The 18909-nt window shown below is 41.5% G+C and overlaps 1 protein-coding gene and 1 pseudogene across 1 annotated transcript; both read left to right on the top strand.

Annotated features, from left to right (window-relative positions):
• The window catches only part of LOC121995175, a 36729-nt pseudogene extending 26744 nt beyond the window's left edge, over window positions 1-9985 (top strand).
• A 2352-nt stretch (window positions 9986-12337) lies between these two features.
• On the top strand, window positions 12338-18759 carry LOC121997532 (U1 small nuclear ribonucleoprotein A-like). Its single transcript, XM_042552002.1, has 5 exons — window positions 12338-12397; window positions 12512-12594; window positions 15318-15465; window positions 17862-17955; window positions 18540-18759. Exons 3-5 carry the CDS (start codon window positions 15433-15435, stop codon window positions 18701-18703), a joined length of 291 nt encoding a protein of 96 aa, XP_042407936.1. The 5' UTR covers window positions 12338-12397; window positions 12512-12594; window positions 15318-15432; the 3' UTR covers window positions 18704-18759.
• The last annotated feature ends 150 nt before the right edge of the window (window positions 18760-18909 follow it).

Consider the following 18909-nt stretch of genomic DNA (forward strand, 5'->3'; position numbering starts at 1 on the left):
CATTAGGGCCTCCTCCGCATCAGAAGCCCGGGATTCCGAAAGCGGCGAACCGGAGGCGACGGCAGGAGCAGAGGGTAGACCCTGTGTTAGCTCTTCGTTCAGAGCTTGCAGAACGGCCACCGCAGACGTCTCTTTGCTAGCAAAGGAACGGAGTATTGCGGGCACTGCAAAAATAAGAAGGAAAAGCACTTCAGTTAGCGAAAAGCGGTATACGAGAAGATAATGACTTACCGAAAGGAGCTCCAATTTCGGTAGGGATGGGACTAAGGCCAAAAACATGCAGAATGCCTTCTAGCATCAGCACGGACAGGCGAACAACAACACCTCTTAGCTTGTCCGCAGCTACGGAGCAGGCAGGTTCGTGGATATGCGAAGGGAAGTCCGAAGCGAGGAAAGAATGCCATTGAGAAGGCCCCGTTAAGGGGGCAGGGGGCTTGAGGAAGAAAAAACGTGACCTCCAGCCTTTATTGGAAGAGGGTAGGTCGTCAAAAAACTTAAGGCCCGGCTTGGCCTGAACATTGAATACCCCCGCCTCGGCTCGCCGGAAGGAATAAAAGTGATGGAATAGTCTGGCGGTCAAAGGGGATTTGGTAGATGCGGCACAAGATGATGGTTCCGCAGACCACTCGGAACACATTGGGGGCAAACTGAGAGATACCAATCTCACAATACTGACTCAACTCAGAAAGAAAAGGATGTAGCGGGAAGCGAAGACCGCCTAAGACCTGATCCTTAAAAACTGTGATAAACCCTTCGGGGGGAGAAGAAGGATGTTCGTCTGTCGAAGGAAGGCGAAACTCATAGGCCGGGCCTACCCCCAGGTTGGATTGCAGTGCAAACAGGTCGTGGTGGTCTAAATCAGAAATGTAATGCGAATACCAGAGGGGGTCCTTACCGTCCATGACTGTGAGGAGCAAGCAGGCAAGGGGGATGAAGACAAGAAGGGTCACAGGTCAGTCGTAAGCGGGAAGACGAGGAGCTGCACTGCTAGAAACGGCCACGAATGAAGGGAGAAGGAGGATGGCGAAGCGTCGGGGTAAGGAAAGCGGACTGCTTTTAGGGTTTATAAAGCCCATTCATTCCTAGGAAACATCGAGAGTTAAGCCGCATATCTTTTTGGGGCAACGTGCCTCAACGCCGTCGGATGGGAAATAAGCGCCGAAGGGTGCAAAAGGGGTCAGATGCTGGCGTCAGGAGGCGTGCGCAGTAAAGGCGCCAGACAGGTGTCATCGCGAGCGGGAACGCATTAAATGTCGACAAGGCAAGGTAATCATGATGGGGCGTGGCCTCAAAGAAAGAAGCATTCTTCGTGAAAGCCTCGAGGCTAGGCGGGAAGTTTCATAAAGCTGCAGAAGCTAAGCAATTTAAAAGGGCCGTAGGTAAGACGGGGCAGCGGAAGCGATTGTTAGACCAGAAAAGTAGCAAGCAGGTCTGCGGAGATATTCATCGACCGAGCAAGTAGCTCCACATAGGTAACCCTGAGCCAAGCAGCTGACCAGGTGTGTCGCGAAAACTGCGAGGTCATCACAAGATGCAAGGGCATTGCGGCCCAGGGATTGAGAAGAAACACGATGCATGTGAATAAGCCCGAAGCTAGCAACAGCAATCCGAATAACTAAAGCAAGAGGAGCGGCGCAGGCGGGACTTATGGAGGCGAAGAAGAGCGACGCATTTATGCCTTTGTCGATTGGGAGTATGATTACTGGTCTCGGATCAGCACCATCGCCACCGATCTCGGACCGGAGTATACTTACTGGTCTCGGACCAGCGCCATCGCCACCGGTCTCGGACCGGAGTATACTTACTGGTCTCGGACCAGCGCCATCGCCACCGGTCTTCGACCGGAGTATACTTACTGGTCTCGGACCAGCGTCATCGCCACCGGTCTCGGACCGGAGTATCCCAGACTCTCGCCCCAGTGCGAGTTATAAGTGAGCTCTGCTCTCACGCCCAACGACCTTTCAGGTCGGCTCCCAAGCGAGAATTAAAAGTGAGCCTTGTGCTCACGCCCAACGACCTTTTAGGTCGGTAGTCCCAGACTCTCGCCCCAGTGCGAGTTATAAGTGAGCTCTGCTCTCACGCCCAACGACCTTTCAGGTCGGCTCCCAAGCGAGAATTAAAAGTGAGCCTTGTGCTCACGCCCAACGACCTTTTAGGTCGGTAGTCCTGCCTCCCGACAGAGTTATAAGTGAGCTCTGCCTCACGCCCAACGACCTTCGTGGTCGGCTCCAACGCAGAATTAAAAGTGAGTCTTGGCTCACGCCCAACGACCTTTAGGTCGGTAGTCCCAGACTCGCCCCAGGTGAAGTTATAAGTGAGCTCGCTCACGCCCAACGACCTTCTGTGTCGGCTCCCAAGCGAGAATTAAAGTGAGCCTTGTGCTCACGCCCAACCCACCTTTAGGTCGGTAGTCCTGCACTCGCCCGGTCACGAGTTATAAGTGAGCCTTGTGCTCACGCCCAACGATCTTTTAGGTCGGTAGTCCCACGCGAGAGTTATAAGTGAGCCTGCTCACGCCCAACGACCTTCGTGTCGGCTCTGCGAGAATTAAAAGTGAGCCTTGTGCTCACGCCCAACGACCTTTTAGTAGACTCTCGCCCCGGCACGAGTTATAAGTGAGCCTCATGCTCACGCCCAACGATCTTTAGGTCGGTAGTCCTGCACTCGCCCGCATGAAGTTATAAGTGAGCTCGCTCACGCCCAACGACCTTCGTGCTCCCAGCGAGAATTAGTGAGCCTTGGCTCACGCCCAACGATCTTTAGGTCGGTAGTCCCACACTCTCCCGGCGAGTTATAAGTGAGCCTGCTCACGCCTTAAGTCGGCTCCCAAGCGAGAATTAAGTGAGCCTTGTGCTCACGCCCAACGACCTTTAAGTCGGTAGTCCTTGCCTCAGTCCAAGTTATAAGTGAGCTCTGCTCACGCCCAACGACCTTCGTGCGGCTCCCAGCGAGAATTAAAGTGAGCCTTCAGGCTCACGCCCAACCACCTTTAGGTCGGTAGTCCCAGACTCTCGCCCCAGTGCGCGAGTTATAAGTGAGCTCGCTCTCACGCCCAACGACCTTCGTGGTCGGCTCCATACGAGAATTAAAGTGAGCCTCGTGCTCACGCCCAACCACCTTTAGGTCGGTAGTCCCTGACTCTCGCCCCAGTCGTGAGTTATAAGTGAGCCTGCTCACGCGTTACGTTCCTGTCGGCTCCCAAGCGAGAATTTAAAGTGAGCCTTGTGCTCACGCCCAACGACACCTTTAGGTCGGTAGTCCCAGACTCGCCCGACCAAGTTATAAGTGAGCTCGCTCTCACGCCCAACCTTTCGTGTCGGCTCCCAAGCGAGAATTAAAAATGAGCCTTGTGCTCACGCCTAACGACCTTTTAGGTCGGTAGTCCCAGATTCTCGCCCCAGTGCGAGTTATAAGTGAGCTCTGCTCTCACGCCCAACGACCTTTCAGGTCGGCTCCCATGCGAGATACAAAAGTCGGCTTCCATGCGAGATACAAAAGTGAGCTTTGTCCTCACGCCCAGCAACCTTTCAGGTCGGCCCCTCACGTGGGGATCGAAAAGCAACTCCTTTGCGAAAATTATAAGCGAGCTCGGCGCCTATACCTGACTACTTTTCTGAGGGATATACCTCACGTTGAGCAGAACATTTTCTACAGTCAGGTCAGTTACATCTGGCTTTATTTTACGCAAATTACAAATATACAGCAAATGAGCAGGGCAAAGGATGCGAGAGGTCATCGGCCCTACTCCTACAGCGTCGATATTAACTACGAAATCAGGTTTTCCACGTCTACTACATTTTTTTTTATATCAGCTTTACTATCCAAAATTCATACACGAAAAGGAATCATGAAGCAATTCCTGACTCTTACATACGGATTAGTTTCTAAGGAAATTCTTGCTAGATGAAAATCAAGCAGGAGAAACTTGGCCAAAAGGGACGGATGTACAAGCATTGCAGCACAATCCAATAAGAAGGCGATACAGCCAAGGCCACAAGCAGAAGCGCCGTTTGGCAAAGGAGCCACTGAGACAACTATTCCCCAGGCCAGCTTTTACCCGTCCGGAGGCTAAGTCGGACGGAGGCCGGTCGAGGTGTCCCGATCGTTGACGGAAGATCGCAGGTGATTCGGCTCCCGCGGGTGGCTGACGATGCTACAGGACCCTGCGCACACTCAGACGATCTCCCCCTTCCACGTTAGAGACCGAAACCCAGGGAAAAAGTCCCCGGATCAGGCCCTCCGACGCTCAAGTCAGGTCCTTTTTCCCCAGAAAGAACAGAGAGAAGCAGAAAGAAAAACAGTTGTGGAAAAAGTGACGGGAGAGTGTGTGCGCGTCCCTGCATACGAGAGGTTTTTCGCCTTTTATGCCTCCTCCTTTTGGAGCCTGCCATCCTGTCAGAAAAACGTTAGACGCTGAGCTTTGTCGTCTAGTTCCGGACACCTGTCATGCTGCTATTTGTCATGCAAGCATCTTTCCGTTTAGGAACCTCCGCCTTCGTACATGGATCTTGTCTTGTAGTGGGGGACAGCTGGCAGGCTACTACTGGTTATGAGGGCATCTTTTCGTTTTAGGAACCTCCGCCTTCACCCATATTGCTGATATGTAACGCTTCTCCTCGACGGACCGTTGAGGTTCTCCGCACCCGTATTACTCAGCTCCTCCGATCCATTGTGTCCCCGCCCCAGCCTGCACCTGTGGTTTGTATTTCCAGGCCTCCGTCTCGCAGACCCGTAGCTATTTAGACACAGCTATGCTGATCTTCAACTTGCACCCTGCACTTTCTGGCCTTCAACCGCAGGTCTGTAACCCGGGCTGCTTTTGATCAGTTCTGCGCTTTGTACTTCCTGGCCCTCAACCGCAGGTCTGTAGCCCGGACTGTTTCTGATCAGCTCTGCTGCTTCCGACCTACTGGCCTATACTCTCAGTCCTTTGACTCACAGGCCTGTAGCTCGGACTTCCTCTAGACAGCCCTGCTGATGCCGACCCGTGACTTGTGTTCCGCTTGACGTCTTTCCTCGTCTTCCGACTACTTTGCCCCCTTGAGCGACCAGTCTGCCTAATATCTGAGTATCACGCCTGCTTGCCTCTAACCACCCCGTCAGCCTAACCATTGACTGCCCCATCACCTTGACTATTGACCACCACGTCCCCTTGACTTTTGACCGCCACATAGCCTTGACTTTTCCCAACCCTTTCCTCATGGGCCCCTCCATTACTAACCGTATCACAAGCCTCCCTCACAAGTCTAGTCGAAGGAGGGCGACAGTCCGACTGACTAGACCTTTGCACCTCCTTACGACGTCAGCATATCTCTAAGACCTCAGCATATCTCCGTGCTCCTGCCTTAGCACATCTTTGTGACCTCAGCATATCTCTGTGCTCCTGCCTCAGCACATCTCTGTGACCCCAGCATATCTCTGCGCTCTTCTGCTTCCTGCGCCACGCACCCACTTTTGTGCCGCGTCGCCTGGGATATCATGCCTCCTTTACTGTGTCGCCAGCCGCTTGGGGCGCCGCGCCCACTTAGTTGCTTTGACTCAGCTGTCATTCCTCTTTATAAGGAGCCTCAAGGTTGCTTCTCCGTGCTATCGCTTCTTTTTTACGCTGTCTTTCCTGCGTTCCGCCAACCGCTTCTCCACACGATGCATTCTCCTCCCTCTTCTCAGGAAGTTGACCAACCACCCTCCCGAGTGATGGTAAACGAACTCACCACGCTACTTGTCTCAAAAGAGCGTGAGCTGAATCGCGTGTCTCAGGATCGATATCGCCAGGTAGCTGCTCTGCGTTCCATGGAAGACCAGTACCGCCTTGCGAAGTACTGCGTGGATGTGGAGAGGACGAGGAAGGAGCAGTGCCAGGCTAGCCTGCAGCGTCAACTCGGTATCCAGGAACAGTTGCGTCAAGAGCATGAACAAGCGCTCTCCCTCCTCCGCGCGGGCCTTGAGGATAAGCAACGTACTATCACTCAGCAGCAAGCGGTCATCAGATCTTTGCGCACAGAGCTGGCTCAAGCTGTGAACGCCCCCGAATCTCCCGACAGGTCTTCACGCGGAAGTGTTCATTCCCCCGGGCCAGTTCTTTCCGCGTGAAGACCTGTCGGGAGATTCGGGGGCGTTCACAGCTTGAGCCAGCTCTGTGCGCAAAGATCTGATGACCGCTTGCTGCTGAGTGATAGTACGTTGCTTATCCTCAAGGCCCGCGCGGAGGAGGGAGAGCGCTTGTTCATGCTCTTGACGCAACTGTTCCTGGATACCGAGTTGACGCTGCAGGCTAGCCTGGCACTGCTCCTTCCTCGTCCTCTCCACATCCACGCAGTACTTCGCAAGGCGGTACTGGTCTTCCATGGAACGCAGAGCAGCTACCTGGCGATCTCGATCCTGAGACACGCGATTCAGCTCACGCTCTTTTGAGACAATTAGCGTGGTGAGTTCGTTTACCATCACTTGGGAGGGTGGTTGGTCAACTTCCTGAGAAGAGGGAGGAGAATGCATCGTGTGGAGAAGCGGAATGCAGGAAAGACAGCGTAAAAAAGAAGCGATAGCACGGAGAAGCAACCTTGAGGCTCCTTATAAAGAGGAATGGCAGCTGAGTCAAAGCAACTAAGTGGGCGCGGCGCCCCAAGCGGCTGGCGACACAGTAAAGGAGGCATGATATCCCAGGCGACGCGGCACAAAAGTGGGTGCGTGGCGCAGGAAGCAGAAGAGCGCAGAGATATGCTGGGGTCACAGAGATGTGCTGAGGCAGGAGCACGGAGATATGCTGACGTCGTAGGGAGGTGCAAAGGTCTAGTCAGTCGGACTGTCGCCCTCCTTCGACTAGACTTGTGATACGGTTAGTAATGGAGGGGCCCATGAGGAAAGGGTTGGGAAGAGTCAAGGCTACGTGGCGGTCAAAAGTCAAGGGGACGTGGTGGTCAATAGTCAAGGTGATGGGGCAGTCAATGGTTAAGCTGACGGGGCGGTTAGAGGCAAGCAGGCGTGATACTCAGATATTAGGCAGACTGGTCGCTCAAGGGGGCAAAGTAGTCGGAAGACGAGGAAAGACGTCAAGCGGAACACAAGTCACGGGTCGACATCAGCAGGGCTGTCTAGAGGAAGTCCGAGCTACAGGCCTGTGAGTCAAAGGATTGAGAGTATAGGCCAGTAGGTCGGAAGCGGCAGAGCTGATCAGAAACAGTCCGGGCTACAGACCTGCGGTTGAGGGCCAGGAAGTACAAAGCGCAGAATGCAAGCCGGGATCGGTAGAGCTAAGCAGAGGCCAAGAACTGGAAGTATAGGCCAGTGGGTCGGAATCGGCAGAGCTGATCAAAAGCAGCCCGGGTTACAGACCTGCGGTTGAAGGCCAGAAAGTGCAGGGTGCAAGTTGAAGATCAGCATAGCTGTGTCTAAATAGCTACGGGTCTGCGAGACGGAGGCCTGGAAATACAAACCACAGGTGCGGGCGGGGACACAATGGATCGGAGGAGCTGAGTAATACGGGTGCGGAGAACCTCAACGGTCCGTCGAGGAGAAGCGTTACATATCAGCAATACGGGTGAAGGCGGAGGTTCCTAAAACGAAAAGATGCCTTCATAACCAATAGTAGCCTGCCAGCTGTCCTCCACTACAAGACAAGATCCATGTACGAAGGCGGAGGTTCCTAAACGGAAAGATGCTTCCATGACAAATAGCAGCATGACAGGTGTCCGGAACTAGGCGACAAAGCTCAGCGTCTAACGTTTTTCTGACAGGATGGCAGGCTCCAAAAGGAGGAGGCGAAAAACCTCTCGTATGCAGGTACGCGCACACACCCGTCACTTTTTCCAGAACTGTTTTTCTTTCTGCTTCTCTTTGTTCTTTCTGGGGAAAAAGGACCTGACTTGAGCGTCGGAGGGCCTGATCCGGGGACTTTTCCCTGGGTTTCGGTCTCTAACGTGGAAGGGGGAGATCGTCTGAGTGTGCGCAGGGTCCTGTAGCATCGTCAGCCACCCGCGGGAGCCGAATCACCTGCGATCTTCCGTCAACGATCGGGACACCTCGACCGACGATCGGGACACCTCGACCGGCCTCCGTCCGACTCAGCCTCCGGATGGGATCACTAAAGATTATGTTAATTTTTTAAGGTAAAGAAGAATATGTGAACAATTTTATAACCTTATTGATGCAAATCAAAGAAGGTCAAATACATTCAAACAATTGTGAAGAGTGTCATTTGAAATTCATACATCTTAAATTCATTCAGAAACCTAGCTTGCACAATTAAGGTGGTGTCAATCAATCCATATCGTGTCTTTAGCAGTTAGCACTAATACGACATCTTTCTCATCTTGGATTAGTTCATATTAAAATTTAGATTTAAAATTTGCTTAGTTTCCAAATGAGGCCCTTTACAAACATCATGATGGACTAGGACATTGCAGAATATATGGGAACAAATACATCTCTCTCTATATACATATAACTTATTAGTGCGAATCAGATAACAAACTTTTGTCTACATGTACATGTAGCCTATTTTTAAATTTGTCATTTATGGTGCCGTTTATATTCTTGTGACTTCTTGATATTCTATTTTATTTTTTCCATTATTTTTGTTCCTATTATGCTTGTTTTACTTATTAACCATTCATGTAGGTATATCTGAGCGAGCAATATGTAAACAATTCCACCTTGTCAGATGTTACTTTTCTTGTTGAAGGTTGTGACTTGTACTGATTTCTTTTACATGAAAATGTACATACAATAATTAATAATATCAAAACTAATATGAGGAAGCTATTAATTATTTACTGAATTCCTAAATGTCCAATCTGTTCTAGGCAAATGCTTCTATGCACACGGGATAACTTTGCTTGCTTCATCAGATGCATTTCGGGCAATGTTTGATGGCGGATATAGGGTAATGATTAAGGAAACCAGTGTAGTAATGCTCATTTTTCTTTGCAATTAAGAACTAATCAAATGATTATGAATGTGTTATTCAGAAAACAAGGAATTAATTTCCATCAGTGGCTGGGTGCTAATTTACTAAGCATTATTTCATTTATGTGCAGATATTATACTATTAAACATGACATGAATACATTCAGAAACCTTCTGAACATTAAACAAGCAAAGTCTTTCTCTATTTCTTAGAACCTATCCACTCGACCACTTTCTCATATAAATTGTTCATAGGAGAAGGATGCAAGAGACATCGAGATTCCCAACATAAGATGGGATATTTTTGAATTAATGATGAGGTGGTTGTTGTTCTTCTTGCTGGTTATTTTTGAAGTCCAGAGTTTTCTAATATTTTGCTCCTTGCCTGCAGATACATTTACTCAGGATCAGTTGAAATTAATAACCTTGTTGCACAAGACCTCCTAAGAGTTGCAGATCAGTATCTTCTGAAGGGCCTTAAGCGTTTGTGCGAATATAGCATTAAACAGGTGAATAGAACAAATTTTCCTTTGAAACTGGCTGACAATCTTATTCATGTTTTGAATCTGTTGTGTAGGATGTTAACATTGATAACGTCTCCAGCATGTATGAATTATCGGAGGCATTCGATGTTATATCCCTGAGGCAAACTTGTATCTTGCTTATTTTGGAGCAATTTGATAAATTAAGCATTCTACCTTGGTGCGCTCCATTAAGCTGTCCCATTGTCTCTATTCATGCAGAGATGTTGCATTTGTTGTTTGTTTTTTCACCTTCAATTTTTACTTAAACCTTTATCAAGTTCTGATGGAATTCTGCAGGTATTGCCATCTCATCCAGCGAATTGTCCCAGACATCCGCAGCTACTTTGATAGAGCTTTGAAGCCTAATTCAAAGAACTCCGAATTGTAGCCATTCTTTTTCTACAGTTTGAGCTTATTGTGTGCCATGCGTTTTCTTGTTCTCTTAGGGTACGTTTGACAGAAGAAGATGTTCTGCAATGCCTACTTTCTTTTTGTCTGGTAGATGATTAGGATTGGAATCCCGACTTATTACACTATCTAAACTAAAAAAATATATAATCTAATGCAGTAGTTTGTTATCTTTAAGCTCCTATCTGCAATAAAGATCAAATAATAAAACAATTAAATAAAATTAGGAAAAAATTCAGAATGGCACATGACCTGAAGTTTTTATAATTGAATGAAGAATAGCTAAGGCCTTGCAAATCTAGGTTCACATGTTTCGACTAACTTAGTTCAGGGATGATTAAAAGTATCTTGTTGTCCAGAACTACACCGTCCAGAAAGAGTAAATTCTCAGAAATTGAAAGTTAGATGAAATAATGTTCATGGGACAATGACTTACTCTTCATATTTCTTGTTTAATTGGAAAATGGACATAGCCTCCAAGTGTGTATCTGCAACCAAACCTACGGCTCTAAAACCCGTGCCAGGAATTGGAAAGGAGATTCCTGACAACCCAACCACATCACTAGGGGAAATCTCTCATGGAAAATTGAGGTACCAAAAAGATGTGAGAAGAGATAACATTGATTTGACAAATTTCAAAACCTTTCAATGAAAAAAATAAAAAGTATGATATAAAAATCTTAGTTGTCGCATGGTATTAAAAGACAAAATATGCTAACCTTTCTGGTGTGTTCACCTCTGAGATGAACAGTAGAAGAACGCGGAATATGGCCTTTTGGAATATGTTGTAATAACTGATTCTTGCCTACATGTAAAACACAATAATTAGTTCATATCAATGAAGAGCATGCAACAAAAATGAAAATGAACTCAGAATATAAATTCGTAAGAAAAAGGCATTAAGACTAAACAATACGCGACCATACCATTAATGTTAAGTATGGATTTTTTTTTAAAATAAATATAATAATAAATGGACACATTAAGATTGGGTTTGAATTAGATATAACGGATAAACATGAAGATAAAAATTGTATTAGTAAAATTGATTTCATCATGTAATCCAATTAAATTTAAAATTTAAACAGATCCGGTTTAAAACTACTTAAGATATTTTAAGTAAATTTTCTTTTTTCCTCTCTTTTCGTCCCGACGCCACGTACACAGCAGCCATGCCGTCATCGTGCGTCCCATCCTTTCTTTTTTCCTTCTACTCCTCCTTTTCTTTTTTTTCTTTTCTGAGACCGGTCACGTCCTATTCCGTCCCGTCCCGTTTGACACACACCGCCCCCTCTATCTCCTCTCTCCCTAGTCTAATATAGTTACCTAATTATCTTTGATATTTTAAGTATAAAAAATCTAAAAAAGAATATAAATTCTCTTAAATTCAGTACATTAAATTAGAATCTAGTATATTTTTTATCAAATTGAGTATGATTCTTTTTCCACCTCAATTGGATGAAAAATATACTAGATTTTCTTTAAATGGTACTTAATTGGATAGAAAATATACTACATTTTCTTTAAATGATACTCAATTGGATAAAAAATATATTATATTTTTTTCAAATAGTACTGAATTTAGGAGGAATTATATTAAATAGGAAAAAAGTCCTACTTAATTAAATAGAAAATATATTCAATTTAGTTTAAAATGCTGAATTTAATAGGAATTATACTTATTTTTAGACTATTTATACCTAAAAAAATATGAAGGGAAATTTTAATAGAAAATATACTCAAATATACTAGATTTTTTTTTAAATGATACTTAATTGGATAGAAAATATACTAAATTTTCTTTTTACATGGTGCTGAATTTAAGAGAAATTATATTAAAACAGGAAAAAAATATACTCAATTTAATAGAAAATATACTCGATTCTAATGTAAAGTGCTGAATTTAAGAGGAATTATACTCATTTTTGGACCTTTTGTACCTAAAAATCTGAGGGGCAATTAGGTCACAATATTTGCATGAAGGAGTTGAAGCAAATAAAACTTTGCATGCAGGAGGTGGAAACAAAGTTTTTATGAATGGGGATTACATGCAAAATTCAAGTTGTCATTGGGGATTTTTCTCTACTTTACCGTTTTTTTAATTTCATTTAATTTTTATTTAGTTTTAATTTTTTAATTAATTTTGTTTAAAAATAGCTCTTATATTTTTAATTTTATTTAGTTTTATTTTTTAATTAATTATTTTTTATCAATACTTTATTTTTTCAATTTTATATAAATTTTATTTAATTTTTATTTTTAATTAATTTAATTTATTATTTTTTTCATAATACTGGTATTTTTTTTCAATTTATTTTTGTCTTCTCCTTCTTTTCTTCTCCCAGGCAGCAAACAACATCGCCTTTCTTCTTTTCAAGCACAAAAGCCCTTCTTCTTCTTCTTCTTCTCCTTTCTCTTCACCAGCAATCAAGCGAAACACAACAGCTGTTGTTGTTGCTGCCGCCCTCTTCCAGCAACAAGGGCAGTAACCCTTATTCCCCTTCTTTTGTGTGTTTTCCAACCAACCAAAGCCAGCAGAGCTAGCTGACGCCACCAGCAAAGAGGAAAAAGTTCTCATTCCTTTTATTTCATTGTTTCGGCAGTTTTCTTAGCATTCCTTTCATTTGCTCTGGGATCCAGCAATAACATCAACAATAATTTCTTTTCCCTATTTACAGCACAAGATTGAGCCAACATCAACCCTTTTTCTTGCTTTGTCCCTTTTTTCCAGCAACAAGGTAGCTTCAAAGGAAATTGTAAGGTATATTTGATTTTAATCAATTTAGGAATGGAGAATATTACGAGGAAGAGATCAAAAATGATCCGTCCACTTCGAAAGTGGAAGTAGATTTTGGTGTATATAAAAGTAGGTAACTTCGATCCTACTCTTTATACATTCTCATATGCACGAATAAATAAATAAAAGGGATATTTTTATGATATTTAAAATTATGAAATGGATTTAAAATAATTAAATCATTGAAGGGTAAACAATTTATGCTACTTTCTATTCATATGTGGCTTCATATGGCAATTAAGCCAGGAAGGATTGTTTTAAAAATTAAATAGACATTCTGGATTATTTTTCCGTTAATACATGTCTTTATATTGCTTGATCTTTTATGCTAGTTGCTATTCTTAATGTTGATACTTGTAACTTTTTAATTTATAACTTGTACCTGTGAATCCTATAATGATATTTAAATTAATGAAACTACTTCATACGAGGTTAACTTGGGTTGGTCGTACTTCAGACTAACAAATAAGATTTAAAAATTGAATAATTTGTTGCGACACTTCGGATCTAGAGGGGGGTGAATAGCTTCTCTCGCTTCGTCGATGATGATGTTGCAGCGGATAAACTTAACGCAAAGCTCCTCAATGCTAACAAAATGATTTACTTGGTATCCACCTCAAATGAGGTGACTAATCCAAGGATCCGGTCCTCTCTCACACATCCACTATCAAATACACTCCTTCTCGGAAACAATCCGGTGGCGGAGAAGTCTCGTACAAGCTCTCAATACAAAAATATTAGAAGAACAAAAGAAGCTAATACAATAATAAATCTTAAAAGATGAAAAGTAGGACAAAGGTCGAAACACTATATCAAAGATAAGTGTTTAAATTCCCGCTAGTAAAGCGAGGATGAACTTAATGATTCTTAACAAGTCTCAGAAAATGCCACAAATGGCGGGGGCATTTGAGAACTTGCCTATATGAATGTAAGATTTAATTATCCATAAAAGTTTTGGACTTAAATTTTGACACATTCATGAAAGGATTGTAGCATTACAAAGTGTATGTTGTTTATAACAATTAAAAAGAAGTGAATCTGTGTGTGATGGTTCATGTGGTTTGTTACATAAACCTTTGGTTCAAAGCTTTGCTACCAAAATGGTTTACAAACTTCTAAGAAACTATCACTAGGAGAGTGGTTCAATTGAAAGATACTACTATTGATGCATAAATTATCAAGATGTGTTTTGTAATCCATGAATAAAATATTTTTCAATTATTGAAAATGGCGGAGGATTGTTGGATATTTTAAATAAATGAAAAAAGACTTGAAAGATAAGTCACAACTTTTGGAAAAAGTCGCAACTTTTGGGCATTTTCAATGTGCTTGGTTGTCTATAAAAGAAGCTAAGTTGGATGGAAAATAAACACACATTCTTGCTCTCCTTTCCCTTGTTTTCTGAATTGGCTTACTCAGTACAAAGTTTAGGCAATTAGCTTCATCTAATCCTAAAGGATATTGGGTCTTTGTGTTGCATAATTTATAGACCAAATGAAACCTTAAGGACAGTGTTTGAAATACGATTTGGAGTTCATTACATTTGCTCTTTCCTTTGGAAAGTTTTCAAGATTGGTCTTGTTCTTGAGCACTAGCCTTGTACTACACCAACATGGAGACCCCCTTTTATAATGTTATTATTTGTTTATACATGAATCTCAAAGTGTTTTCAAAAAAGATAGACCATAAAGATACTCCAACACCTTTCCCAAAATCGACCCACAATCTCTGCGTTTGGCAGACTGGAAGCTTCTAGTGTACAGTTTGCATATAGAATATTCTTTATCATACATGGCACAAAATACCAAAAAGGAAAATGAGGTTGTTGGGTTGAGGGGCCCATAATATGCTTACCTGGCAAGCCGACCAAATCCCTCCTGTAACTCGATCGACAATTGCTTGCAAGGGCAACCCGATCGGATTTACGGAGTATTGCCAAGGACTCGTCCCTCACTCGGTCTATCTGTTTAGCCAAAGAGTTCGATTGGACCGGGTGTCCAGTCCATCTGATCGAACCATAGTTCCAATTGGCTGGATTACTCGGTCGAACTAGTTAATCGTGCTATCTTCGAGTGGCGAAGAAGACTTGGCTCTAGAGGGTGCTGACTCGTCTTTAGTTACTGAGGGACTCGGCGTCCGACTGGCCCAATGGTCTTGTCGGAAAATCTCTCGGCCGCGACAATCGATTGCGCTAGCTTCTAGGATTGATCTCTCCTTGACTTTGACCGTCATGTCAGCCGGCCTCCTTAACTTTGATCCGACTCAGGGGTCCCACCTTATTCGCCGTATCGACATATATATATAGAAGTAATGTTGTGAACTAATCAAACTGATTAGTTTGGCTTCACCCAAAGCTAGCAAAAATAATTGAGCATTTTTATTAGTTTCTGAATTTCATATTTGTTTCTAATATATTTCTGCAAAAGGTGCCTCACAGTTATATGTATTTGTTTCTTATATAAAAAAATATTAAACAGTCTTTTGATTTCAATTATGAAACACCCACTCGTATAACTTGTCTGTTCAGCTTGCTTCTTTCGGCTTGGTTACACAATAGCTTTATCCTATGTCATGGGAATATAATATTAAACTTGTCTTTCCGATTTTTTTCTTTGTTATTTATTTTAGTGCTTCACCAGAACTAGCATATGTTTCTATTTTAGAACTCAAGAAGTCCTTGTGCGCAGTTTTTCTCAATTTGGCAAGATATTAAAGGTCCTTGCTTTTAAGACATTGAAACACAAGGGACGGGCCTGGGTAATCTTTGAGGATGTATCATCAGCGACTGAGGCACTTAAAAGGATGCAAGGATTTCCATTCTACGCCAAGCCCATGGTAAGACAGTTTAATGGTTACTATCCACACATGGAAACTATTTTAAGTCTTGAGTGCTCATTTGGAATTTCTTATTACTCATGCCTTTGACAGCTTTATATGATTTCCTGAATCTTTGACAAATGGTTAGATATAATTCTTCAACATCTACAATTTCTATCACAAGTTTTGGAAACATCATATTATTAATGTTGTGAAATTATGATGCAGGCACAGTGACACTCTTTTTGTGGTGGATATCATGTTTGTATTATAGACATTCAATGCTATTTCTGCAATATATTAACCATTGCTGAAAAGAGAATGATAGGCTATTGATGTTCTAGATTAAAAACAAGTGTTTCTTCATGACTGCAATTGTACATGTGTTGGTGGCATTGGAAGTCTACAACTTGTTATAATAATCAGATACACCAGTTTGAATTTTCTTCGCAACTATAGTAGTATTGGAGGTAGCTATTTCTTGAATTTGCTGCATTTTTTAGCCATCATGCATTCTCAAAGGGTTGCATAAGTTCTTTCGAGGTCATGACTGACAATTTGTTAGAATTTTCATGTTGTAATGGATAAATTGATAGAACACAACTATATATATATATATATATATATACATACACATCAGTTGTACATTTTGGTAACGCATTTTATATACCAGGCATTAGTATTGGAGGTAGCTATTTCTTGAATTTGCTGTTTTTTTCAGCCGGGCCGGCCCTGACTTTTGGAGGCCCTTGGGCAAAAAGAGAAAAATGACCTCCTAGGAAAAAAATTTACTAACGTACAATTTGAATATAGTTTAATAGAAAATTTTAAAAATTAATATATTTCATTTAAAATATGGTAAACTTCATACAAATTTATTTCTCAAGATTCTTACACCATACAAAATATGTTTCCTAAGTTTCTCCAAAAAAGTGTAATACCTACAAATAAAAAAAATATGAAATAATTGTTGAAAAAAATCTATATCTTCTAGCATTTTGAGAAGCAAAATGATCAATAAGGTTTTCAAAATCAAATTTTTCTGACATCTCATTTTCAATACATAAACTTGTCAAGTCATTTACATTCAAATCATTGTCATCATTTTCTCTCAATTCTTCCTGCTCATTCGTTACATGATTATGATCATCATTTTCTCTTAATTCTTCCCCCTCATTGATTACATGATTATTTAATTATTCTTGATTACTCGATTGCTACTTATTTGTTACATGATCATTTAGTTCTTCTTGACTTTTTTCTTGCAATTTATCAACTAAATTTTCATTAAAGAGCTAGCTTTAAAAAACTTACGAAGAACACCTTTGTGAGTTTTAATAATCTGTTCCATTCTTTTTCTTTTGTTTCTTTTCTAACTCCAAGATTGATATTTTTTTAGAAACACAAATTTCAAATGTAAAAATAAAACACACAAAACCAGCAACAAAGACAACAATGAAACAAATACAAACAATGAAAATAATAGTAAAAGAATAATAAAGACTGGTTTGTGCTTGAAGTAATCGATATAACTTATTCTATGATGATTAAAATTGGGATGATTTATTTAAACTCTTTCAAATCTGTAAGAAAAATCATAAAATATTGACTTCAATACAATATTAAAAATCAATATTGAATATTGACAATAAGAAAAAATATAGATAAGTAGGTAACTTATGTTGTAAGTTTATATATTGATGAATGATGATGTTGATAAAATTAAAATTAATAAACTTTTCTAATTTAATTAGAAGAGATTTAAAGGAGAAGAATGGAGGAAATTAACATTCAAGATTCATTTTTTACTCTTTAGAGTCTTATGACTTCTGTAAATAAATTAATGAAGAAAGAATGGTACAAGAAATAAAATCTTGGAAAGAGAAAAAAAAGATCGTTTACCTTCTTTTTTTTTCTTTCTTTTCTTTTTTAGATTTTTTCTTAAATTTTAATAGAAAATATATTTTTTTTGGACCTTTATTAAAACAATTCAATAATATATATTTTTTTGGACTTTTATTAAAATAATCCAATCAAATATATTTTTTAGGTTTTTATTAAAACAATCTAAGTATATATAATATATATTATATATGCATGTCAAATTTTGGGGTCCCTAACAAATCGGGGACCCTTAGCCATTGCCTTCGGTGGCATGCCTCAGGGTCGGCCCTGTGTTTCAGCCATCATTATGTATTCTCAGTGGCATGAGTTCTTTCAAGGCCATGACCAACCATTTGTTAGGATTTTCTTGTTTGTAATGGATAAATTAATAGAACATGACTAGATTTACACAGTCTAATTGTGTGTACTTCATTAGTTTGGCATGAATTAGCTTATTAATGTCAAAGGTATGGCTTTCTCATTAATTACAAAATAGTCCCTCATTAATGACAACATTTTCGGTTATCCAGAGAATTCAGTATGCAAAGACCAAGTCCGACATAATCGCAAAGGCTGATGGAACATTTGTCCCTCGTGAAAGAAGGAAGAGACACGATGACAGAGGTAGGATAGGTCTTATATTCTATTTTCACTTAGCATGAGTTTAAACATAGATGATTAAAAAAGTGTCATTCCCACTGAGTTAAAAATGGTTCTATAGAGGTGGACACCTTAAATTCACAAACAATGGTATGCACACATCTGCATTTTGTTGCATGTACATACATTTATACATGCTTATGTGATCATATGTGCATGCATGAGTGAATCAGTTAAACCACTATGGGTTAGCACACTACTTGAATGGGTGGTTGCTGGCACAGATCTTGGGGTCAATTCCCAATGGATGCAAAATGTCATACAAAGGGTTGCTGTGTTAGGATAAAAATGTCCTCCGTGATTTACCTGCCTATATCTAGAGTGGTGGGGGCGGCGATATTGGGTGAGCGTTATTACTTTTTCTCCAATCAGTAAATGAGTTAACCTGTAGATATAGATTTGTCAAGGATCATACATGCAATTTGTTCCTAAATTAATAAATAATGTGAAACATGGTGTTATTTATGTAATTATTCATGATTTCTAATGGTTTTTTATGTTGAGGCTTGAGGTTGAGATTCGATCTATCTTGGTATTTGGTGATGCAGCTGAAAGAAAGAAGCGTGACCCGCACCATGATTCTAAGCAAGCTGGGGCAGGATTGAATTCTGCTTATTCTGGTGCCTATGGAGCTGTACCACCTGTAAGCTTATTCAACTTTCTATTTTTATTGGTTATTATTTTTTCGCCAGACATAAAATATGTTCTCTAGATCTGACTTGACTCGTCAATCTTCATCATCGCAAATCAAGTTGCATTTATGAATTATGATGATAGGCATAGGTGTTATGCTAATTGTGCACGATTTTTTCTCTTACCAAGTGATGGGATGGGTGTCGAACCTAGGATGACCGATTCAATTTTATAAAAATTTTTTTATTGATCATTAAAATAAATCAGGAAATACTTGGGACAAAT

Source organism: Zingiber officinale, chromosome 6A, assembly GCF_018446385.1.
Source record: "Zingiber officinale cultivar Zhangliang chromosome 6A, Zo_v1.1, whole genome shotgun sequence".
Taxonomy (NCBI): domain Eukaryota; kingdom Viridiplantae; phylum Streptophyta; class Magnoliopsida; order Zingiberales; family Zingiberaceae; genus Zingiber; species Zingiber officinale.